Raw genomic sequence first — 26,419 nt, 5'->3', positions numbered from 1 at the left:
CAAGTTCACAATTTGTCAAAGAATCTTCCCCTGAAGTCATTACCAAAGTGGCATGATACGCTGCAGTGGTATTTTGTTGAGATTGAAATGGAAGAACAGATTTGTTTCAGATGTATTTGGTAGTTTTTGTGCCAAGCAAGAAAAGGTATAGCTTGCAGTTTTTAGTTCTGGGCTTCATTAACAATATGCCCAGGTAAGGGCTGGGTACTATCTGATGGATTTTATGTACATTCTTTCTTTAGCTTCAGACTTGAACACACAAGGCATATTCTCATGCACTGGACCATGTGCGTAATATTCCATCGCCAGCCTCGTAGTCAATACCCGGGCAAAGATAATGAGGGAAAAGTCTAGTGGTGCTAATCCCGGAAAAAGGGAAGTTGTGGACTCACCCGGTGATTTACTTGCCGTAATAATTGGAGAAAATGTGACGCAGTGCAGCAGAATCCTTCTCCTTACACCTGCCTCTATCGTCCAGTGTGATCTACAGAAGCCGAGTCATAAATAAGTAATGAACCTCTAAGATTTTAATAGCCTTATTTGTCGTCCCCTAATCATCCTGTCAAGCGTTTGAAATGTATTGCCAGGTATATGTAGTAAGAAAAGACGGTGCTTGTGCTTGTGTGCTGAGAAGTGGCCTCAAGCTGACATCCTAGCAATATATAGAGCAGAAAAAATAACATTGAGCGATCAATACGTGATCACCCCTTTCTTCCAATCGAAAACACCAGGCTGGGTGATTAAGTAGCCATAAGTAAAAAAAGAAGAAAATAGGCTTTCGTTTGGAGGGGTGATACCATGCAACAAATGCTCGCACGCCATCAGTTTTACCCCTGCGTTTTCTTCCAGCTAGTGTTAATTACTCGTCCGGTCACTTGCATGTGTTTTATCTCCAAGCCTTGCCTTCCAAAGGAACCCTTGAAATCATTCCTGCGTGGTTACTGCTGGACCTTTGACCTCGCGCCTTTCTGTGCTGACTTTTCCTTTCGCTTGCCTGCTTTAGCCTCGTTGACCCCGGTGCCCCCTTTTCCACAGTCCCCTGTAAGACTGATACAGCCTGTCCAGCAAAGACAATTGTTGGGTGACGGACATCTTGTCTGTCGAGTTCATGAAGGGAGAGTTAATCGATAATCCACGTAACACACGGCGTGCTTTCACGCTGCAGTGCGCGCGTGCCAAAAATGGGCGGAGCTAGAGAAGACACAGTGTGATTAACCCTGGCTCCCTTCGAATACGACATCCAAACCAGGCCAATATAAGCCAGACTAGGCAAGGCCTTTATACGCAGATGCCTTATGGTTCCAAAAAAAACCTTTAATTAAAACATTTAAGTTCAACCTGAGGTCCCAAACCGCTCTTAAGATCACCAAAGATCATTTCTAAAACAGAAAACCTGTCTTTTCCATTGAACGCAAATGAGACTGAACATGATAAACAAATGGAACGCTGCAAAGAGTGATGTATTCACCAGTTAAATGTATGTGTATGCTTTGTCAACCATCATTTTTTCAAGTGAATCTGTCCCTTCTTTAAAAAAAAAAATAAACATTTTCCTCATGTGATCCTTTCTAAAAAATCCCTCATTCCTCTCCTGCCCTCCTTCCAATCAAAGCTCAAGGGCCCTTCCAAACAGGGCAGGCCTCCTTCCTCCCCTTCTATACATCAGAAGTGGTTTGAAGTGCCCTGTGGCTTATACAGGCTCTATACAAGCAAACAACATGTTTACACTGACAATCTGAACCTCTGTGGGACCGCTGAGAAGGGTCGCTGGCAATGGGATGTGGACTATGGCATGGGTCACTGACTATAACACTGAAAAAGGGGCAGCAAAACCTAGGCATCAGCAAATGACATTTTGACTCTTTCACAAGCAATGACACTGACATGTAGACCCTAAATTACACACATTCTTTTGCAGGCACCGAGACACTGACACAGGGATACTGACAGGTGTTCACATAATCCAAGGACACAACATGGAACCCATTACACAGGGAAACTCAGAGGCCACAGCGCCAGAATCACATTTACATAGCCACATTAACAGTGGGAACACTATGAGAGAGGGGCAAAGAAGCATAGGCAAAGACATTGCTATACTGATACAGGAAAACTGACATAGGGACTCTGACACTGGTACTTGTAGCGGTGATGAAATGACCTTGAGACACTGACATGGGAAAACTAACAAGGGAACACTGACAAGGGAAAATCAATGCGGGGATACTGATGTGGGGAGACTGACAAGGAGATCTTGACAATGGGACTTTGAAAACGGTACACTGACAAAGAAAAACTGATAAGGGCTCAACGAACTGAGACATGACATTGGGATACTGCCATTGCCAAGTCACCTTGCTGCGCTTCCCTGCGTCGCAGAGAAAGGACAGGATTGTGCTGTATTCATACAATACGGTGCATTCCTGTCCCTTCCCCTTGTGCTGGTGCCGTTTTGGCAGCCTAGCGCCAACTCAGGCACCCGTGCCTCACAGTACCTGTGTTGTAGGCAGGATTGTTTTTGTGCAGGAACGTGTGACTTCCTGCACAACAATAATCCTGGGAGGCTTTTTCCTCTTTCTATGTGTGCTACAAAACGCCACACACATAGAAAGAGGGGAAAAACGAGGAGAAATAAAGATATGTCTCCTTACGCCTCTCCTGTGGAGGTATATCTTTTTGGCACATTTCCAGATTTACCTGGTTTGGTAAATCTGGAAATGGGTCAAAGATCAAGGAAGTTGCGTGGGAACACCCATGCAATGCCCATGGAACGGCTCCCTTGCTTAGAGTAATGCAACGCAGCAATTTGTGCCGTGTTGCATTACTCCAGATTTTTGAAGCCATTCAGAGTCACGCAAGGTGGCTTTGCGTGGCTTCAAAAATCTGACCTAAGTTTTGTGTCGCTTTTGTACCACGTTCCCTGGTGCAAAAGTGACACAAACTGGGTCATAAATATGGCATTAAGACACTGGCTGGGTGACATGGACATGAGGGCACTGACTGTGATGTCACCACAGGGCACTGCACAATGACCCTGCCGGTGTTGCACTAACACAGATATTTGAATTCTGACACAGACACAAAGACATGGGGAAATGGACACAGCAACATTTGTAGACATTGTGACAAAGACATCGGTTTTGGGACATTGCCATTCGGGCACTGATACCAGAAGAAATGAGAATAAAAGGACATGGGCACAATGGCGCAAACATATTTAAAAACTGGTAAACAGTGACAATGAGATGCTGACAATAAGACACAGACGTTGAAGACTCGTCGTCATTGGAACAACAAACAACAATGGACATGGACTTCGGTGCAAACGGACCTAGGGTCCCAGCTCAATATCACAATCCTTTAACAGCCCTCAGCACCAAAATCAATGCCAACTATTTCACCCAACAAATACCACATGTTTTACTTAAACCAAAATCTGAATTAACTGATTAACTAATTTATGCAAAGTGCTAAGGCTATGCAGATATCTCATTCTCAAGTTAATGTTGTACAGTATGTCTTTCGCTTGTTTGCATTAAAAATGGCCATGTTGCACTGCGTTCCAGTGCCATCTTGAGGTGGAGAAATTCGACATTGATAAACATCATAGCTACTACATGCCATTCTTTTTTTAAGCCATTCTTTGAGTATTGTACTCTGCTCAGGCAGTGCTCATCTGTTGGCAGGAGGATGCTATGGGTTGTGTATGCAGCATGTGCCCTTCTATTCTGTAGTTAAAAGAACCCTACTTATTTTAGGGGTACTGTAAGCACTGCCAGCTAGCCTTATGCCTTGTGGTCAACTTCAGAGAGCCCAAAAGCAGTGGTTTGTGTTTGTTTTTCGAAAAAGCATCACCTGACGGAAGATGCCCCTTAGGACATGCGCCAGTTGGCAGCTCTGCCCACTCCCTCGTAGAGGTATTGCAGCTATTATTGGATAACCATAAAATGGCATAATGTTCATTTGTAAAGCACACATTTACATCAAAGAACCTTTTAGCAATATTAAACCTGTAACAGATCTTTATTATTTTCCAACACTTTGGAACTGTTGCCTAGACTTGGAGGAAGTAATGGTGAATGGATGTGCCTGGACTCAAACCTGTCATCATGCGGCCAAACACAGACTCCTGAACTGCAGGAATTAGTCCACAGAGCCACCAGATGTGGCTATTGGTCCTTTCCAATAACACTGTGCATTCCTGCTGATAAGTGCTGGTACAGCCCATTAAATGCATGACAGTCCTGATGGGAAGTGATGGAGTCGCCCAATAAAAGAATGTCCAGTCCACTGCAAGGTATTGGTACTGTCCATGGGTAGTGTGTGAGCTCTCTGGAAAAATGTTGACAGTGTCCATCAAAATTATATTAGCGCTATTGACATGTGGTGGCCCTATTCCATGAAAGTATCAGCAGCCAGGCAGAAAAGTGATGGTACTGTATACTATCATACGGCAGCTAAGCTTTCCATCACAGAGAATCGTCGCTGTGTTGACTAACATTGGCACTGCCCATTAAAAGTGACCATCTTCTGCGGAGTGACTCTAATAATAAAAATGTAGCAGCCATCCTGACAGGTGGAGGTGCTGGTACCCTCTGTTAAAAGCAGAGCGGACCTTGGAGACCTTGCTCCCCAATAAAAAGTAGGACAGCACGTTTTAGAAACTATGATATTGTTCATGAAATGATTGCACCGCAGTGCTTAATTTGTGCTTGTTGTTTCCAGTGCTAAGCACTGGCACTTATTTTTGAGGGCCGGGGCTTATTCTTCTGCCTCAAGCGTTGCTGCGATCAAAAGACACATATGGGAAAGACGGAGGAAGGGAAAAACGAAGAAGCGACACAAAGGGAGAAAGTAGAAAGTTGCAAGAGTGGGCTGAAGGGGCAGGAAGTGGCTGTAAATGGATTGAAGAGGCCCGAGATGGCTTCAGGATTACGCCCCCACAGTATTTTGTGTTTGTACATTTAATTGCAGCAGCCGCGTGTTTAAGAGGAGGGCTTTGGGCACCGGCTCCTTTTTATTTACAAATTAAGCACTGATGCAACATAGTTAAGGTGTATTGGTCCTATCCTATTAAGAGCTAGTGGCATAATGATAGTGCCATAATGGATTGCTTTCATTGCGCTTCAACTATGCAGGATATCAGCTGCTAGACTTTACAACCCTACTCTCCTCCCCCTCACAATGATGCATTTCTAGAGTATATTGCTTAATTTCCAGCACGGGCAGAATTTTTAAGGTGATCAAAAAAGCAGTATTTACTATAGCCTTAGAACCCGCCATAGCGGGCTCTACCAGCTGTTCAAGGCCCGCTCCCGCATTTAACAAGGGAAAGGGCCTTTAATAGCCGGTAGAGACCGCTACGGCGGGTTCTAAGGCTATTAGAACATTCTGCCACTCAGGGCAGAATGTTCTATTAAAAAAAAAAAAATGTTCACGGAGCCCGAGGGGATTAAAATCCTCTCGGGCTCCGTGAGGCTTTGTTCACAGCTGCTGCTGTGAACAACCCGAACATTGGAATGTTGGCGCTGCGGGCTTTTACTGGCCAGTAAAAGCCCGCAGCACTCCATTGTTTTCAATGGAGCCCCCAGCATTCCAATGTTCTAATAAACATTTTCACAGGCTTCTTGTGGGAGAGATTTGTATTTATTATCTTTCCTGTTTTGATCAATGTTCCTGTCCCAAAGAGCACCACGTACTTTTCCTTTTCCCAAATACTTCTTGAGTGAGATCTTCAATGCACTCTTATTTACCTGCATTTTGCTTCTTTCCAGTTTTCACCAGTATAAGTGGCCTCCACTGCTTTTAGGCATATGATTTGCCACATATTTCCCAGAAATTCCAGGAGAGCCGCATATACCGACCTGTAAAATTCTATCCTCAATACAATGTAAATCTGACAGTAGACAACAATAGGCTTTTAACAACATTTTGCCGGGCAACCCCCACAAAATCTTTTTTACATTGTTGTCATTGCCAGTGTCATTGCCCCCCAAAACCTGTACTCCTGGCTACAGGCCTACACTGAAGAGGCCTTGTGTCTAATACCAGAACTGTTTTTATTTGTAACATCAATGTAACATCGGATCGGGGAGGCAGGAAATAGTGTTTTTCCGTATGCCAGTTTCGCTGTACTGTGGTAATCGTATGGATGTTTACCTTTGCACAATAACAATAAATGTGTGACCGGGCTTGTAATACAATTGCTCTAAACGTGCGTTATTGGACCGCATTTATTTTCACTGACATGGGACATTTATACACACGTATGTGTCGTGTACACGTACCTACGCGTGAAAGTGTGTTTTTAGTGTGATGTTCGTCCCAGGGCTGCTCAGCTGGTTGGCATCACACGGTGCCCTGTGCTGCACATTTCCGATTGGCAAGAACGGCAGACATCGATAAAGTCTTTGCTCATTCCTCTTCCCCGTGCGGACCTCCAGTGCTGCTGTCTCTGAAGACGCCCACCATGCCCGTCTCCTCCTCGGCCGCCATTAAGCTGTCACGACCTATTCATGCCGCAGTGATGGAGATGAGAGCGGTGCCCGTTACTCGCTGTGACTAATTAACGGTGCCAGGCAAATAAATGCATCAGAGATGCCCTGAGAAATGGACCAGCATTTCAGATAACGCAGAGCAGCTTGAAGTGTAGCCTTAAGACTCAAATTTGCTGGAAAGATATTGCTAAACATAATTAATGAATGCCTGATATAAAGCCCCCAAGTGGTTTTAATGGCTCATATATATCCGTTGCAGATCAACATTATCCACTTAATATATTTCAAAAGCCTGATAATTGCAGCATACAGCTCTCTGATATCATTGTTTTACTTCGTCGCCATGTCTAATTGCCCATACATTCACAAAGGGTTTCTGGGGATGTACACACACTGGCTGTCAAGTTTGATTTTAAACCCGCTGACAGCGGCATAAGGGAAACTGTTGCATTCTTTATGCTAGGAGGAAGCTTTATATGACATGCTTGTTGTACTGTAAGGGAGGAAGCGTACAAAAGTGGTATAAATGCATGCATGCAGCATTGTAGTCTGCTGTCCAGGGTTTTACTGGTCGTTAAAGGCCCTCTGCCCATCTTAGCAGCAGGCCTTTAATGGCAGAGAGGGCTTTTAATAGCCTGGCTAGACCAAGGTAGGGGACTATAAAGTAATTGGAACATTCCACCCGCTGATAGTGGAATGTCCCAGATAAAACATTGTGAATCAATTGGACAAACATTGGGATGATGGAGAAGTTCTTTATCAGCCCTATTGCCCTCCACCATACAGCTGTCTTCAGCAAAGCTCCCAAAATTCCAGAGTAAGAATTACTTTTAACACGAGTTTCTACTGCTACCATTGTCTACTCCTATCTGAAGTCCACATCTGGCAGGCAACAGTACCCGGTATTTTGGGAGCCGAATAATCAGTATTACCAACGCCAAGATAACTGTCTTAGGACCATTTGAAGTATGCTTTGTTTGTTTTGAGGTTACCTGGTACAGGTCTATTTCCATAAGTAATGCTTTGGCCCACTTTATCTGAACATCAGCAAAATGTGTATCCCCATTTTACAGAAATCTACATTATTGTCTGGAAATGTTGTCAACATGCTGCCTCAGCCAGTGGCCATGACTACTAGAGTTAGCCATTGCTGTAGGTGCCTCTTCACTGACCTTTCTCCTTTCCCAGGGTACAGAGTCCATGCTTCGAGGCTGTAGGGTCTGTGCAGACATAGGGTTCGGGTTCTGACTCCAGTATATTTGACTACGACTACTAGTGTTACGAGATGCTTAACACAAGGCCGAATGTGCCTGATCAAATATGGCATCTGCAATTAGATCCCAAAGTGCATTACAAGTCCATTAGATAGACTGGTAGCCAAGAGTGTCATATTAGGTGTTATTAAGTCAATGCACATCGTCTAAAATGCTTCTCGCTCCATGTTAGTTGTCATAGATGGTTAACATTACGTACGCCAGATCTGGCTCTCTTCAAACGCTGTGCTCAATCTGGCTTTTCAGCTGGAAGATAATTTCTTAAAAGGAGCATTGGTGGGGAATTGGAAATAAGTTTTTTTTTCTGTAGCTGCCCCATCTTTCAGCTCACTTATCTACAGACACAACACAATGCGGACCTGCAGCATGGCGGCGATTAGTATTCCATTAAAGAACGCAGGCCCTCCGAGACCTGAAGTCACGTCATGACAGTCCAAGTGAAACATGGCTCACTAATGCAGCTCTAATTCATTTTCTTTTGCAGGGACAGCAAGCTCACAATGTTGCTCCGGGAGTCCCTGGGGAATATGAATTGCCGCACCACCATGATCGCACACATCTCCGCCGCCGCGGGCAGCTACGCGGAAACCCTGTCCACCATCCAGATTGCGTCCAGGGTCCTGAGGATGAAGAAAAAGAAAACTAAGGTAGGGCAGGGCACTGGAGAGATATAGGCCATAGGATCACACAGAGTGATGGGTCGTTTGAAGATATTTTGGCTTGTACAAATAATAGTTCACAAAATGTATGATTGGTATTCGTATGAAGTCTGCAAGATCTGAAAATGCTTGCTTCATAGCGGAGTCAGATCTTTGAGATTTGTAAAAAACGAAAACTAGAAAATAACCTATTCCCCCACCGTGTAATTGGTGGGCAAAAACACTCTATCCGGTAACTAAAAGTAAACCGTTGTGGTCAATATGTTTTTATTAGCTGGTTGGTATTCCAGAATCCCTCCATGTGACCCAATCAGCCAATAGGAAATGATGAAGGTGTAAATTGAGGGTTGCCTATTGATGCATCGGTACATGGTAACCCGTGGGTACTGGGTAAAGAACTCTTTCACTTTCGTTTCTCATCATGCTTGCCAGTACAAGTCTGCTTTAACCTGGCAGTGATTGCAAGGGTATCTGTCTCACAGTTCTGCATCCACTCAGAAGAAATATTCCCAGTGCAATAGTAGAAAGCTCGAGGCTGAAATCGCAAATGTTTGTTGTTTCATTTAGAGTTACAATTTTGTTTAACCCTAAGCATTTTGTGTACTGTTGTACAATTAACGACACATGGTGCAGATGTGAGGACAACATCTTGATATTCTACAGCTGCAAATTATATACCCGTGCAATGAATAGTGCAGAAAGGGCCCAAACAAAAAGCTGTGCCTCATTTTGTAATACCCAAATACCCTCAGAGCACAGAAATAGTTGCAAAAACTTATGTAGTCCAGCCTCAGGAGTTTTTGTGTATTTGTTTCCCTAGCCATGTGTAGCATGCTGTCTGCGAGAAGGGATGTGTGAAATCTGCATAATTCCTCTTTGGGTAATTCGGCAACATTTCTAGAAAATGTTGCAAAGTTTCGTGTATACCAAAACAAGCATTTTGCACTTTTTTATTTGCACTATTTTTCAGTGGTGGCCAGCAGCTTTAGGTGGGAGAGGGCGGGCAGGAAGCACACACACACTCATTCTTTCACACACACACACACGCACGCACATCCATTAATAACGCTCATAACATTCAAACATGCACGCACGCACCAAACATTTATTTTAAAAGATCACACACAGACACACTCATTCTTTCACACACACACATCCATTAACAACACTCATAACATTCAAACATGCACGCAGGCACCAAACATTCATTTTAAAAGACCATACACACACTTACCTTCAGCCTCGGAGGTTCCAGGAGGGTTAGGACTGCTGCCTTCCCTCATTGGCTGACCTTAGGTCAGCCAATGAGGGAAGACAGCAGTCCCAGCCTCGTCACATAGTGGGATGGGGTCAGTGAGACTGCTGACCCCACCCCACTCTGTGATGAAGTGTCACTGATTGGCACTCGCCCTTGGCGCTTCAGGACTTAAACCTGAAGCGCTCAGGTCAAAGTCAGTGGGTGACGCTTTCCTCGAACCTTTGCTGAGCCGAGGAGGTCACGCCCATAGGAGCTGTGACCTCCTCAGCCCAGCAAAGTTCAGCTCAGGCAGCCAGGAGTCTGCACAAATCGGGCATGTCCGCTCCTGGATGCCTGACCTGAACATGAAGAGTGTCTGTCAGGCTGTCCTTTGTTCAGCCTGACAGACACTCTTCATGAGGGGCTAAAGGTGGGGGGCGTGGCCCCTCCGCCCTAAAGGACAGGACTCGCCCGCTATTTTTATTGCTAAATATGGTCCTACAAGGAGGTATTTTGCACTAATAAATAGCGCTAAATCGTGCATGACACGAACAGAAGCTGCTGCATAATGTTCCCTCACCTTGATCCCGTGCTCATGTGATAAGATTTTCCCTCAAACAATGGACAATTTTGAGATGTGACATAATGGCTTAATTTGGGGCAATTAACCCAAACAGTTAAGGTGAATTGACAGAAATCTTGAGAGTTCATGCCAGCATAACGAAAATGTCACCCGGGACTAACTGTGAGCCTGGCTGGCATGTGAACATTTTCCACCTCTTTCTGTTATTCTCGGCTGCAAGAAGACAAGGCCACAAGCATCATGCCCTGGCTGCCCCTGTGCTTACTTCGCAGTCCAGTGTGTGCTGTCTCCTAGTCCACTTGTGAACCAGGAGGAGCGAAAGTCCACGTGCCTGTACATCTTTGATGTAAAGGCTGGACCTGCTTACATATAAGCTCAGAGATGATAATGTCTTTATCGAAAAACTGCAACCCTAAGTTTCTAATGCGTAGCTGATTGCAACATGCATTACATTTTACATCCGATATAGGATCTTAAACTGTAAGTGATTCCTTGGCACCCTCCTTTTATACCTCAGGTTGGTGATTCTTTCATGAACATAGGCTATTTAAGTCACCCAATCATGGTCCAGCTCCTGACCGACCTGTGAGATCGGTGAATTCTTATTTTGCCAGTCAGGTTGCAATTTTTGAAGAGCTCCAAGGGACACCCTGCAATATCTGTGATCACAAATGGCATTATTAATTACATCACTGCTGGCCAGTGGCGGCTGCCACTCAACAGGAGTGGCATGGTGGGGGGTAACGGGGTGATGAGGACCTGAGGGGGGAGGGCTGAGGATCGGGGTGATCATTTTTTGTTTTTAAATGCTTACCTGTGGGGGGAGATGTGTTTGTCCCCCCTATCCTTGTTCTCTTCCAGGCTCCCAGCCAAACACAATGCTGTTGTCACCAGCAACAGCAGCATTGTGATTGGTCTGAGCAGCCTGCTTCGCCACTCAGACTAGGAATGGGAGACTGGGCATGTTCTCCACTAGGCTGCGCTACACAGCCAGGTAGAGAACATGCAAAGTCTGCATGTCTTTTTGGCCGGCCCAATACGGCCAGGCAAACAGATGTGTGCAGTTTGTGTGCCTATAGCCCTCCCCAACCCCCTCCCTCCAGCCCAGCCCCGCCCACCCCTTCTCCCAGGAAAAATAAAATGATAATAACATAGCGTTATTATCATTTTATTTTTCCTTTCCCCACAATCTAGTGGGGCAACGCTCCTCCGCCTTAGTGGAGGAGCCGCCCCTGTTGCTGGCAACACTGAAAAGGGGTAAAAGTTTGAAGATGGGGACGCAAATGTTCTCTATTTTTTTACGCCTTGCTAAATTCATTCAGCCGCAGAAGAGTGAGACAGTTAATTTCTTCTTATGCTTTACATTGTAAGCTGCATAGAGCACAGTCCACATATGATTGCTGTATTCTTGATACTGTGTTGAGGTCAGAGGTCAATTAGTGTCTCTGTCCTCCTGCTTCTTCCCTTCGCGGGAGTTGTGGGATCAGTCAGACTCCTTGTGTGAAGCCGTGTTTGTGAACCTGCCATGAACCCCCGCTGCATGCAGTGGCATCATGCAAAATTACAGAGACATCCTGCAGAATCGGATGAGGAGCCCCTCAGTTTCCTTTATTTTACAGATATTAATTGATCTTCTTGAACAGAGTGGCCCTCAGAGGGTTGGGGGCCCCCAAGCACCACAGGGCCTGTAGGGGCCTGCGTTACGCTCCTGGCTGCACCACTCAGTTCAGCGGAGACAGCGCATGATTTTTCACTAATTGTGCAACAGGTATTGGGATGCAGCGGTGACGTAGTTGGTGGTGGCATCTTTTATGTCAGATGTGAAATAATCCGTTATCATTTTCGCCAGTAAATTATTTGAGGAAGTAATGTTAAGATTGCATTGTTCCTTAACATCTCCATTTAACTTAATTTTGACTTCGGGAGAGTATCTTAATATAGAATTGAAGTGATTATCCAATAGTTTGAAAAGTATACAATTTTTAATAGTTTTTTTGTTTTATTCACTAAGTGTTTAAGTTATGCTTTTTTTCTATTGCTTGATGCATTAATCTATGTTTTCTATCTGCTCTTTTTTCTAACTGCCTTTTTGATATGCCTATGTGATGTTTATATGCACGAGACATTGTCTAGCTTAATTTGCAGTAACTGTTTGTTTGAAGAAGAGTTTTAGAAACATATTTTTCTCATTTGTCCACAGTACACATCCAGCTCGTCTGGCGGGGAAAGCTCATGCGAGGAAGGAAGGATGCGAAGGCCGACACAGCTGAGGCCATTCCATTCAAGAAACGTGGTGGATCCAGACTTCCCACTTCTGAACCTATCAAGTGATCCAGATTACTCTTCGAGCAGTGAACAGTCCTGCGACACAGTGATTTACGTTGGTCCCAATGGTACAGCATTGTCTGACAAAGAGCTCACAGATAATGAAGGTCCCCCAGAGTTTGTCCCCATTGTTCCTATGCTTCAGAAAACAAAAAACGATGTGAAGATGGAGGAGTTGAGTGAGCCTGCAGCCAATAAGCCTGAAAAGGATTGCCTGAAGTGTAACACTTTTGCAGAGTTGCAGGAGAGGTTGGACTGCATTGATGGCAGCGAGGAAGTGAGCAAATTTCCCTTTGAAGAACTGCCTGCTCAATTTCTTTCAGATCAGGCTGCCAAGTGTTCCATGTCATGTCAAGTGTCAGAACCAAGGCACATATCAGAGTTGAGTAAGACGGAAAGCATTCTGGAGTGCCAGCATGCTGATGTGGACACCAGAGACCATATGAATGCAAATGCTAACAAAATGCAGAGGAATCAGTCTCCTATCCCATCAGGACCTCTGAGTAACATTTCCACTCCTCCCTCCCCCCGAAGTGTGACAGGTGGCTGCAGCGCTCAACAAGGTTCCCCCAAGCTGGTCCACAGTACAAGTCTGCAGGGCAGCAGGGAAAGTTTGAACACATGTGGCTTTGTAGAAGGAAAGCCAAGACCAATGGGATCACCAAGACTAGGAATTGCTAGCCTCTCCAAGACTTCAGACTACAAGCCACCAAGCTCACCTTCCCAGAGATGCAAGGTCTATACCCAGAAAGGGGTCTTGCCAAATCCCCCACCTCCACCAACATATTCGAATAAGGATCTGGGAATAATGGCAGGGGACTCACTGTTCCAACCAGAAATTCGTACACCTCCAGTAGGCATGAGCCCTCAAATTATGAAAAGGTCCCTTTCTTCCACCAGCGAAGACTTTTCAGACAGTTTCAGTGAAGAGAAGCAGAGTATTTTGTCCAACTGCAAGAAAGAAGTTTTGAGCACAACTATGGTTACTGTGCAGCAACCCCTAGAACTCAATGGAGAAGACGAATTGGTGTTTACCTTGGTTGAAGAATTGACCATTAGTGGTGTTCTTGAGAATGGAAGACCCACCAGCATTATCAGCTTTAACAGTGACTGCTCTGTTCAGGCTCTGGCATCTGGATCTAGGCCAGTGAGCATTATCAGCAGCATCAGTGAAGATCTTGAGTGCTATTCCAGTACCACTCCTGTCTCCGAGGTCAGCATCACACAATTTTTGCCGCTGCTAAAATCAGGACAAGATGACAAAGGCCAGGATTCTGGAAGTAGGCGGTCATCTATAAGTTCCTGGCTCAGTGAAATGAGCACTGGAAGTGATGGAGAACAGTCATGTCACAGTTTCATTGCACAAACCTGTTACGGCCACGGTGAAGCAATGGCAGATTCAGGCATACCTGAATTTACTAGCAACCTGCAGCATGCCAATGTGATGCGCACAAATGACAAGCATAAACCAGTAACTGATGAATTGTTCATTCTGTCAGAAACTGATGAAGATACTTTAAGTGAACCTGTTCCCATCAAAGGTTGCAAGATATCTGCCCTTGGCAAAACCACAGTTACAATCTCTAACACATCAGGCCTTGCTAGTTCTGAAGGCTTTCTTCCTATGAAAACCAATATAACTGTTTTCCCCTGCCTTGCTGTGAGACCTTATAATGCAGACGAGATTAACGAGAATTCATTAGCAATCAACACACAAAGGAAAGTGACAAACGTACAGCCAAGCTGTCATAAGGAAATTACATTTGATGATCCTTGGTTAAAAAGGAATGTTGATGCGAAAAAAGATAGCCGTAACTGTAATGATGTGCCAAGGTCGGAAGTGGCATGTGGTTTACCCAAAACTGAAATGGACAGCAAGAGTCTGCCTGACAGGTTTAGCAGCAGCAGTGGTGAGGGATCTCTTTCTCCCATCTCAGATAACCTGAAAAGGATCATTGATGGGTGTGAAATGTCATCACCAGATTCTGTCAGTCGAAGCTCCAGCCATTCGAGTGATTGCTTCAGAACGGGCAGCCTTCCACGGGCGATGCAGAAAGTCACAGAACAGGAAGAACTAGATGATAGCCCTCTCAACTGTGAGAACACTGGTGCATACCATTTTGCTGATTTTCAGGCATCAAAAGCTTCCCTTGAGAGGAAAGTTGCTTCACCTAAGCACTGCGTTCTTGCACGGCCAAAAGGAACTCCACCTCTGCCTCCCGTGAGAAAGTCCAGTTTGGATCAAAGAAACAGAGCTAGCCCCCAACACAGTGTTTGTAGTGGAAGCCCTTCCCACCATCCTTTGTCTTCTCTAGCCAGTTTTCCTGATGAACTTAACTATAAGCTGAAGGGTTTAAGCATGGACACCAGAAGCAATAGCAGCAGCAAGTTATTCAGTGCCAAACTTGAGCAACTAGCAAGCAGAACTAATTCTCTGGGAAGGTCAACGGGGAGTCACTATGAATGTTTGTCCTTGGAGAGGGCAGAAAGCATGTCTTCTGTGACTTCCAGAATGAGCCCTATCAAAGATAGCACCATGCCAAGAGCCGGGAGGAGCCTCAACCGCAGTGCAATGTCCTCACCGACCCACTCTAACCTTTCCCAGTCTGAAGGGACTTCGCCGAAGGGCAGCCCATCAAAGATATCAGCAGTGAGCAAGCTTCTTCTGGCGAGCCCCAAAGCTCGTAGTCTTTCGGCATCCACCACGAAAACTCTCAGCTTTTCTACCAAATCACTGCCGCAGTCTGTAGGGAGAAGCTCGAGCTTGCCTCCAAATGGAAAGAACATGTCCTACTCAACACAGTCTCTCAGTAGAAACAAGGGCTCTGGGATTGCTTCTAAACTCCCCCTTCGAGCAGTCAATGGTCGTATTTCAGAACTACTTCAAGGAAATTCATCTGCCCGGGGTTTGCATGTACGAGGAAATGGCGAGAAAGAGGATCGCACCACCATTCATGGAGATGAGAAGCCAACTGTTCATACTCTGCCTTCACCGTACAGCAAAATCACCCCTCCCCGGAAACCTCACCGATGTAGCAGTGGACATGGAAGCGACAACAGCAGTGTTTTGAGCGGGGAACTTCCACCTGCCATGGGGAAAACAGCTCTCTTCTACCACAGCGGAGGAAGCAGCGGCTATGAGAGCATGATGAGAGACAGCGAAGCGACAGGGAGCGCTTCTTCGGCACAAGACTCAATGAGTGAAAACAGCAGCTCCCTCAGTAGCAGGTGCCGAAGTCTCAAAACCCCAAAGAAGCGGTCCAATACAGGTATGCCACTGCACACTTTAGTGTTATTATTTTGTCATTGTGGTTATATTCAGCCCGTACTATGCTATTTTAAAATTCCCAATTACTCACTTTCGGAGAAGTTGCTAATGTGGACTCTTTGAGTACCCATAAAGTGGGTAACAGTAGGTCCTGTTATTCAAAGCACATATGACTGCAGACATGTGGTATGAAGCAGTTTAGCAAAACTAAATTACTTATTAAATACAGACAAAGACGGACTAGCACTCTACTTCATCAGAACACCACTAGCCCTCCAATCACTCATTGACTATCTTTGCTTTCGACCATTTAGTGCTCCACTTCTGCTAGGTTCACAGTATACAAATTCCAAATACGTACACACATGGGGAATGGGTGGGGGGTTGGGTCTGTGGTGCACTGCAAGATATGTAGGGTCTGCAGTAAGAACCTCAAGTCACCTGGAGAGAGATTGTGTACTTCGGAAGTACTATTATAGCAAATAACACAAAATAGAAGATATAATATACTCAAGAGACCTAAGCAATTTTTAACGAGAAGGTGTCTCTCTTAACTTCTGACTTTACTTGTCATTTCTTGGTACCTGGCTTGATGTTGAAGATTTCAGATATTTCTCGACGATGTAGGCAAAACATGTAACTGAAACTTGAACAAATATGAGAAGAAAGAGACCACATACTCACCACTCTTTACATTTTTGATGAAAACCGATCCACACCTACTTATTTAGAAGTTGATACAGATGTTCTTATGTGCATTTTAAAAATGTATTTGGTATGAGCTTTTTCCCGCAGAAGCATCATCGGGAAGGCTGATAAGAATAGTGAAACAAGAATTAGGGAACTCATATCTGTGGTCGACATAAGGTTGAAAGATGAGGTTTCAATAGAAAACCTTACATCAGATATACAGTTAAGTACTGATTACTCTGCTAATATTATTTAATTTTATGAACAGCTGTAGAATCCCTGAATAGGCATCACTGACCCTGGGGGTCCGCAGTCCATGGGTTAAGAACCACTGACCTCCATCATGCATCCTTCTTGCTCCCTCTTCTGGGAAGAGACGTTCAAGCTGGAGTTTCTAGCCATGTCAGTCAGATGCTACAGAAGGTAGTAGTCGAGGCCACTGCCTGGAGTCCTTTCAAGAGTGTGTGTCTCCGGTGATGACACATCCCTCCATTGTCAACAAAACCGCTTCTAGGCTTGGGTGAGGTACAGGATTAGATGGCGGAGGGTCAGAGGCCACAGAGCAGGGTCTGCCGTGGGTGCAGTCTCTGGTGTGGTACAATTTGACTCATGTACAGTTTCTCGATGCAGTTGCACAGTCTTCTTGGGCCCACTTCTTTGACGCAGTGGCAGAGTCCGTTCAGGCATTGATTCTCCATTGCAGCAACACCGTCAGCTTGCACATAGATTATTCAATGCAGCATCACTATACGCTCAGCCACAGTTCGTGCTGTGGTTCCCATCGAAAACCATTTGTATGGAGAGACTGTGCCTGTGCTTCTCATCTCAAACAGATCTCACCCTCAGAATTCCTCTTTTAGCAGACCCATGCATAACTGGAGTTAAATCTGCTTGTGGCTGTGTCTGGGCAGTTACACATTCTGTAGGTGTGGCAGGCCCCTCCACTTTCTCACCAGGCAAGTTGAAGTCTAAACGCTTCAGGTCAGAGGAACAGCTTTTATCACTGAGGCAAGACTTAAAATAATTTCCCCTCACCTCTGTGACACTGGCCGTCACTGGCCATTGCTCTACTGTGCAACACCAGCTTTGGTTGCACAGCAGAGCCCTTCTACCTTGGTCAAGGAGAATGTGGAATTGACTTGCCTCCCACTTTTATTTAATCAAATCAGACAAGAGATGTGGATCCTCTGTCTGCACTTCCAGAAGTGGTTTGGGGTGATTCATTTTTCAACCATCTGTTTGAATTCTAGACTCAGACTTTATATAGAGTAATGAAACTCACAGCATGGTAAGTCCCCAGCCTGGAACATCCACAACAGCTTAAGCTCTGACTTCATTGTCTACAGGCTGTCTGTTGGAAAAGGCACTAGTGAGGTTCAAGGTGTCTACGTTTTATCTTTTCTGTGTCTCTTCTCCTTTTGCACCTTCAATGTTCCTTAGGAGTCAGGTAGTTAGTTCACGTAGGATAACAGGTTGTAGATGTATTCAAAAGGTTACAGGTTACTTAATAGAAAAGCCCACCAGAAGCAGCATCCTCCCTGCTCAGCCCCCTCTCTAACTGCCCTCTTCTTCAGGCACTCAAAGCATTTCATGGCATCACATACTGGCTGAGCTGGGCAGGGAAACAGAAAAGCTCTGCATAAAATGCATTACAACTATTTCTGGTTATTACTACTATTACAGGTTATAACACATCTCCTTTGCTTTAAACATAGTAAAATACAAACAGAACTGTAGAAGACTTTAGATTCGATAGAACCGCAAGAGGCTCTAGCTTTGAACTTTGGGGTTTATTGATCTAGAAAATCCATTCTTCTTCCAGGACCTAATATCCTTGAGTGGATTACCTTGAGTAATATTTAATTGTAGGTAGAAACTTAACATTTAACTACTGTGATCTCCTTAATCCCTTTCTATAGACTCATCCTCCACCTCTCCTTTACTCACCCCAAACCTCATCTTGCTACTATGACCTCCCAATTAACACTTCCGGATTCTTGCCCTCCTCCATACCTGCGTTATTCTATTCGAACCAACTAACAGACTCACATGTCCTCCCCTCAAATTAACTCATACCTCCCTGTGCTAAAACTGTACTTGTATTTCCCTATATGAATCCACCACTAATCCTTTTGGGTTCTGGAGTAGCCTGCTTCTCGTCGAAAGCGCTTCAATGCCTTGTCAGGGGTAGTAAGCGCTATATAAATGCAATTAAAATTCAGTTACAACAATGGAGTGTGATTAGCAGAGCTAGTGCATGCCCACCTAAAACACAGATGGAGTACACAAGTAGTAGCAGTGCCATGCTGTATCAGTGAAGAAAGCCCTTGGTAACAATATACCACAGATATATAAATGGACTTAGAGTCATTAAAATCAGTAAAGTAGTGGGAACATTTATTCTATCATTAAATATGTTTGAAAGGTGAGATATTTGAAATGACACAGACTTACCACTGCTAACGGGTAGTCCTGATCGAGGTCGGTGTAAAAAAAAAAAAAGGTGAGCAGTAATAAAACAGCAGTTCTACCAATTTCTCGTCTTATTTCTCTTTCCTAGAATCCAATTACACATAGTAAGCCTCTGAATACTCCTCCGCCTTTGCCTATGGTAGTATTACAGATCTAGGCGGAAAATCTGAGCTGCAAGGCCATCTCCTGTGCAAAGAAATAGAACTGTCCGGGTGGCTGCGTGCATCACGATTGTCACACAGCTGGCCTAGAGATGCTGCTTCCAGGTGCGTGCTTAGAATAGAAGCCATTCACAGGTAGATACCTTTCTTAAGTAGAACACCATTGGAAAGAAGAAAGGAAACCCCCAGTGAAAAGAAAAATAAACGAAGGACAGAAGCAATAAAATGCTATGTTTCATTTTGATATTACTGTTGCTCCCACATTGTCCTTGTTAGATTTAAATACAATCTTGACATTCAGTGCCTACATTTGTCAGTCCCTGCATGAGGAAATACCCAGTGCTTAATTTGTAAATAAAAACGTGCCAGTGCTCAAAGCCCTCCTTTTAAATGCGGCTGCTGCAATTAAATGTGGGAACGCGGAATACTGAAGCAGCGTAATCCTGAAGCCATCTTGTGCCTCTTCAATCTATATAAAGCCACTCCCTGCCCGTTCAGCTCACTCTAACAGCTTACTGTTTTCTCCCTTTGTGACACTTTTCCGTTTTTCTCTTCCTCTGTCTTTCCCATATGTGTCTTTTGCTCGCAGCAAATGCTTGAGGCAAAAGAATAAGCCCCGGCCCTCAAAAATAAGTGCCGGTGCTCAGCACCGGATACAACAACCACAAATTAAGCACTGGAAATACCACTGCTAAACTTGCCATATGTTTGTCTATTGGGCCTAACCCAAGGCACGTTGTGTGTGGACTTATTTAAGTAATTAATGTAGTTCAATATTGTCTGTAGTTACATATCGTAGTCACAGGTTAAAATCCTGCCAGCTCCCCTGTCTCAGCTTGTCACCCTTCAAAGACTTAAAATTAGAAGCATTGTGTTGAAGTGCAGTAAAACCGGTTTCTGCAGTGCTGGTAGATTTTGATGGTCTACGCAAAAAGTCATCATTAGTCTTACATCCCCAGAACAGTGAGGCTTACTTAGTCTGTGTTCCTTGGCGAAGTGATGGCCCCTGCTAACCTGCCACCGCTAACTTACCACTGTGCATGTCTGGTGTGATGCGGAATCTTTCAGCCTCTTTCAGCCTCTCAGTGTCTATTTATATTGTTCGCATTGTGTTTTGCTTTCACTTCGCTATGAACAAAAATGAATAAACGCTCGCAGACACCAACAACAATAACTACTCTTCTTACTACGGTTTATGTTGGAGAATAAACCGATATAGGTAAAAAAATATCCGTCTTGGCAAACCAAATATTTCTTTTTTGCTTCTGACTGGTATCACGTCAAGTGCTGCTAACAGGGCGTCGCATGCTGGGTGCATGTGATGTCAAAGCCCCTAGTCCAGCGGTTCTTAACCTTTTGACTTCAGTGGACCTCCAGTGAATTGTCACTGGAATCCAGGGACCCCACTTAGCTGTTGTTGGACACCCGGCCCATTCAATTTTTAAGATTTGAACCTCCAAACAATACACAAAAAAACAAAAACAAGTATACAACAAACGCATGCTGAAAATTCAAAATATTTTGTTTAGTTCACAATCAAATGTAGAGAAAGTTTTCAAATGTTCAATTTTGCTTATTTAACTGTACGTACTTTTGTTAATTTAAATGTATTAATTGTAATAATGTTTCATTTTGTAAAACAGTAGCGGACCACACGTTAATAATCACTGACCTAGTAAATCCCTGATCAATAGAGGCTAGAGGACAAGTGTTCTAACCTCGGGGGCTCTCTTTGTGTTTGAGCCTCCCATGATGAACCATGTTTCTGTTCTTAGCCTCACAAGGGGAGGAGCGGCATTAAAACTTGCTCAAATGTACGACAACAGATAATTCACTATTGGGATCTTAGTTTTAGAGAATTTTGGGAAAAGTGTATTTTCAGAGTTGTGGTATATTGTTTAATTAGAAGGGAGACCAAAAATAGGGGATGTTACTTAGTACACATGCTGGCAACGTGTCCACATTTTCAGTGGACTTGGTAGGGTACTTAGAGGCAGGTAGTTCCAAAAAAACAATTTTTGGATACTGTTAAACCGATGGATTAGATGAGACCGCTGCCGCACATTTAATGCACAACCATCAAGTTTTTTTCATAACAGTTTGCAGGGCTTTAAGTGGGCCGGGCCGAGTTCTAAAAAGCAGGGGCTGAGACAGGTCCCTATTGGACTCTCAATTTTTGCCCTCACCCTCAGGCTAAAAAGAAACTATTAACTCTGCGGCAGTGCCACCCTGCGTTGCCTTTGATGTAACTTCAAAGAGACTCGTTATAGTTCTTTCATAGTCTTATAATTTCAGAGCTGAAGCGTTTTCAATATTTTTTGCAACAAAGCCATTGTTGTTGCTTATTTATATTATGCAACTAACAACCACTGACAAACCAGTAGTCCTGGCTTGTTCTAGGTATAATGTTACTTGTTGTATTATATATCTGGTTGCTGTGAAAGAAAGAAGCAACAAAATACCAGTCGGGTGGCACACTATGCTAAGCACAGATTTTTAGCTTATGTGTTAATAAGTCACGCCCTTAATTATATCGACCACACCCCTCTGCAAGACCCTTCAGTTTTTTCATCCCACTTAAAGCCCTGGCAGTTTGTATTTTCTAGATTAGGTGTGAGGTTGTAAAGGTGCCATAGTACCCAGTACAGGCCTAGAAAATGCTGCCCACTCTCCAGTTTGTAAGTACTTAAAAAAGGTAATATTGGGTGACAGTCAGATCCGTAGTATCCTGTTCCCCGGGGTCACTGGACCTGCCTGACTTTGTATAGCTGTGCTCAAGAGTAAATTCTTGAAGCATTATTGGTGCATTGGTTACTTGAAGTAGTCGTGAGCAGTAAATGCCACAACCCACCATTTGAAGTAATGTTTTTGGAGGTGAAAATGTTTGTAACTTTTTCTTCTCAAGCAGGCTGTGAACTAAGTAGAAATACCAAATAATGGATAGAAGTGTGAAGTAATTTATTTGGTCATCAGATGTATGTTCCTATTCACTTTACTTGTCAAAATAGAGCAAGCTAGGTTTTGTCAGCTCTTGAAATTGGCTGCCATTTCTGTCAGCAATCCATTTGTGGTATTAAGAGATAAGGTGACACCTCTTGCACTTACTTCATTTGCCAAGTACATCCATACGCCGCAATGTGGGTGAGGTGTTATTAACTGAAAGAGAACTGCTGCAGCATCCCAGCTGATTAACAACACTGCAATGTGCAATGTGCCACCTGGCACCGACGTGACACTGGACATGCATCCACACACTGGGATGCCGGGCACAGCATCAGGCCAGAAATAAGTTGCCCTCAGATGATTAATGGCCTGCCAAGTAAATGCCTGTGTTTATTCGGTGTCACCTTCACAGCCACCGTGCTCGGGATGAGGGAGGTGTTGACCACTTCATGTCGCCCACAGAAAAAGCCTGCCCAGACCAGGTTGTACTCATTCTTGTGGGGCCATGTGCCTGTGTTGCAAACCCCACATTGACAGAGAGAGAGCCCGCCTGGACCCTAGGCCCAGCATCAACCTGTTCCTGCTTGCAGCTGATAGCACGTGAGCAGTGCTGGGATTGGCTATGGCAGTTAGAAGGCTTACTTGCCATGCCCCACCCAGTAAGGGGACCTTCCCAAAGCCTCTAAAAAAACCTAAACTACAAGCTAGTCCTACACCTAATTATCCTGCCCACGGCATTTGAGTGGTGAGGCTCTTCCAACACCACAACTGAAAGGGCCACTGTGGGTTTGGATACAGTGAATCTTGCGTGCATAGGGTGAGGGAAAGAGCGCTATTCAATCACCCTGCCAACGCTTTCCTGATTCAGTGAATTACAAGAAGGGAGTACAGACTCCACCAAGACATAACTATTGAATATCTGATGAGTACAAGTGGCATTCCTGTCACCTTCACCACCACTCATAGCCTGTGCCCTACAGCAAACAGTGAGTCATGTTATGTTACTTTATCTTACAGTGCAAAAACAGTTGTCTAAATGGGCATCCTGGCACTAGATATTATCTGAACATACATTCCTTCCACATGAGCAGATTACTCAAACAAAGCAGTATTCAGGGCTGTCCAAAAGGAATAATAAGGCTTAATCCCCTTCATTTTGTCAGGGACAGTGACCTGGGCAACTTAGACAAACCCACCACCCCAGAGTGTCCCAATAGCTCTTGTTGTTCAACTAGCCCAACTTCCACTTTCTCTGGGGCAAGAGTTCAGTCCTGTCTGGTGCACCAGCTGGACTGCAACACCAACAGACTCTTGGCTTTCAGTGAACTGAGCGACCTGGCTACCACTGCACCCAGGTGGTATGTGTGGGTTGCTTGAACTGATAACTATTTTAAAGCCATGAACAAGACAGATGGGAAGATCACACCTACTTCACTAAGGTGGAGATGCGATCGAGCTGTTCCATAACCTTCCCAACACAGGCGGTGAGCACAAATATGAAAAGGCTATGTCATCCCTGAATACACACTTTGGCCCCAAGATGAATCCAGACATTGAGCTTTTTCACACGAAGCCTGACAGGGAGAAGGTAAGTCCATTGACGACATCTTTGTAAGACTGAGAGAACTTGCTACAGCGAAAGATGACCCGACCAAGGAAGTGCAAGTGCAGATCATCCAGGGCTGCAGGCCAGCAGTCCTGTGCCAGCCCATCCTAAGGAAGCCTGGCTTCTTGCTGAATGAGATTCTCACCCTGTCAAGGTCCCACATATTTCCCAGAACAGCCTTACCAGAGTAGATGTTGAACTGATACTAATACCACGAGGAGGACGACGAAAATGAAGACATCTTCCTGATATTATTCACCAATGGAGGTACAAACCAAAGGATGAGCCATCCGATTTTGCAGAATAAGGATACTGAGTTTACCCATCACAGCTCTTACTGACAGGAGTTTCTGTGAACTTCATGAGTAGAGAACAATATGAAAACTCAAATTTCTACCTAAAGAAATCTGAAAAACCTGCACTTAGGAGACACAAGACAAATGACTGTGAGTCACAGTATAAACACATGTTCCATTAAATTCTTGGAGACTATAGCTGGAGCAGGAACTCTACACAGCTGCCCAAGAGCAGAGGACCTAGAACTGATATGATTTGCTCACATCATCCAAATATTAAAAGACATCAGCTAGCCGTTTGAAAGTCTCTTGTGATAAAGGCACCACCTATAAACCCTCTTATAGATTCCATGTTCAGAGCTGCTACCCTCCACCACAGAAGTATACCTCTTCATCTGAGGCCAGCAGTTTTAGAAAAACTAATGAAATTGGAGTAACTTTGGATCATCAAAAATGTGTCTTGGCCTATCACCGATGGTGATCACAAGCAGAAACAAACAATCTGGTGTCATATGATTATGCATTGACATGAAACTTCCAAACAAGACAATAAAAAAAGAGAGGGACCTTCCACCCACTCAGTGATTGCATCCATTTTCATTTGTACCTTTACAGACACCACTATGGTGTTGTCACTGATCACAAACCTCCCCTACACCTCTTCCTTGGTGTTGCATTACACTCTCAAAAAATGGACACTGCAGTTACAGGAGTATCAGTTCTGACTGTCATGTCAGCAAAGATACAACAACCTGACAGACTTCTTGTGGTGACACCCCCTCCTGGACACCTCCTGTAGAGCTTACCACACCACTGATGCAGACAACTATGTTAATCATGTAGTCCAAATGTGTTATCACTTGAAGGCATCCCACTTAGCTCTCGCCAAGATGAGTGTCTAAAAAATCTAAAGTAGAGTTGAAGACATTCAGATGTGCTGGACTCGGCTGGATTGAGCTAGGTGTCTCAGATGTTGTGGAGGGTCTGGAGCGAGCTTAGCATCACAGAGGAAGGGGTGCTATTTCAAAGTGATAGCACTGTGATTTCTCAATCCCTGCAACACCATATGACACGCCTGGAGCATTAAGTGCACAAAGAGACATTGAAAACCAAAAGCAGGCTCAGAGAAAATGTCTGATTCCTAGGCATGGACTCCCTGCTTGAACAAAAGGTGGAAGAGTGCTGATGGCGTCAATCTGCAGAAGCCCCAGAATGCCTAGCCTTCACCATCACCAAAGTACTTCCCTGATGGCACATACTGTTTGAAACGGATCCATACACAAAATTTCCTGTTTTATAAAATGGGCTCTTGACAGGAGTGAAAATGTACGCACAAATATGGAAAAGATCTTGGGTACACTATTGCTGCCAAAATGGACAATCATCTGCCATGTTTCACTGGTATGTCCATTGGCTTGGTATACACCACAGGAAGATGACTCCCCTGTGGTCCCAGTCGAATGAGGAAGTGGAACTGATAATGCAAATACATTATTTTTTTAGAACATATCCTAACAAGCCACTCTGTACAACTCGCTACACTCTGGTGGCCCTGACTTTTGGCAGTCCACTGATGGACATCATACAATGCTACCACATTTATCACCGGCTACCTCAACTATATTCTCAACCAACAGGGTTGGAGAGTAAACAATGAGATTTACCAGCTGAGCACGGAGAGCTAGACAAATTGAAATACAGCTGTGGGACAAGGTGCTGGTTAAAAATTGTTGCAAGATTATAAAATTCAAGATATCTTTTCAATATGCGCAATTAGACTGCGACTGACCAGAAGGGCACGATGATCACAACTAAAAAACATACAAATCACCTAAGCCAGAAGTGGAAGAGTGGGAGATGCTTCAAGAGGCCAGACCAAGCACGCCCCCTGGGCCTGTTATCACTCAACACTACCTTTGGTCGAATCCACAGCTATCACAAAGACTGTGTGACTATGCTTGGTAATCTGCATTGTGGTCTGGGAGGAGGAAGAAGACGTTTGTTTATGCAGTAGGTTGTTTATAATTCTCGTTGGGTAGGAGTATAATGTGCCACTTAACGCTGACGTAACACTGGACAAGCATCCATGCACCCTGATGTTGTGTATGAAGTCAGGCAACAAATACATTATGTTGCCTAAGTTCACTGGCTCAGTCAACGGGTGGCCTGCCTCGGTGAGCCCTTGCATTTTATTTGGTTTTATCCTCGCTGGTACTGCAAACACAACCAGATAGTGCCTTGAAGAGGCAGCTCTCTAATGACTATATCCACTGAGTTGCCACTGATTCATGATATCTCTGGGCACATTTTTAGTGAATGGCTATGAGCAAAGAGATCTGGGTGCCTAAAATGGTGCTATTACGCTTTCAGACCACTCCTCAAAATGCATTTTCTGTCATAACTTGCTT

General features: G+C 44.4%; 1 protein-coding gene across 2 annotated transcripts in view; it reads left to right on the top strand.

Moving 5' to 3' along the window:
• Positions 1 to 26,419, top strand: part of KIF26B (kinesin family member 26B) — a 577,552-nt gene that overhangs the window by 530,541 nt on the left and 20,592 nt on the right. For both annotated transcript variants that reach the window (XM_069234446.1, XM_069234447.1), the window contains 2 exons: positions 8,256 to 8,418; positions 12,451 to 15,844. In XM_069234446.1, coding sequence (XP_069090547.1) covers positions 8,256 to 8,418; positions 12,451 to 15,844 — 3,557 coding nt within the window. The remainder of the gene's footprint in view (positions 1 to 8,255; positions 8,419 to 12,450; positions 15,845 to 26,419) is intronic.

This window comes from Pleurodeles waltl, chromosome 5 (assembly GCF_031143425.1).
Source record: "Pleurodeles waltl isolate 20211129_DDA chromosome 5, aPleWal1.hap1.20221129, whole genome shotgun sequence".
NCBI lineage: Eukaryota > Metazoa > Chordata > Amphibia > Caudata > Salamandridae > Pleurodeles > Pleurodeles waltl.
Note: the sequence above shows the minus strand (reverse complement) of the source record. Positions and strands in the feature narration are given on the sequence as shown.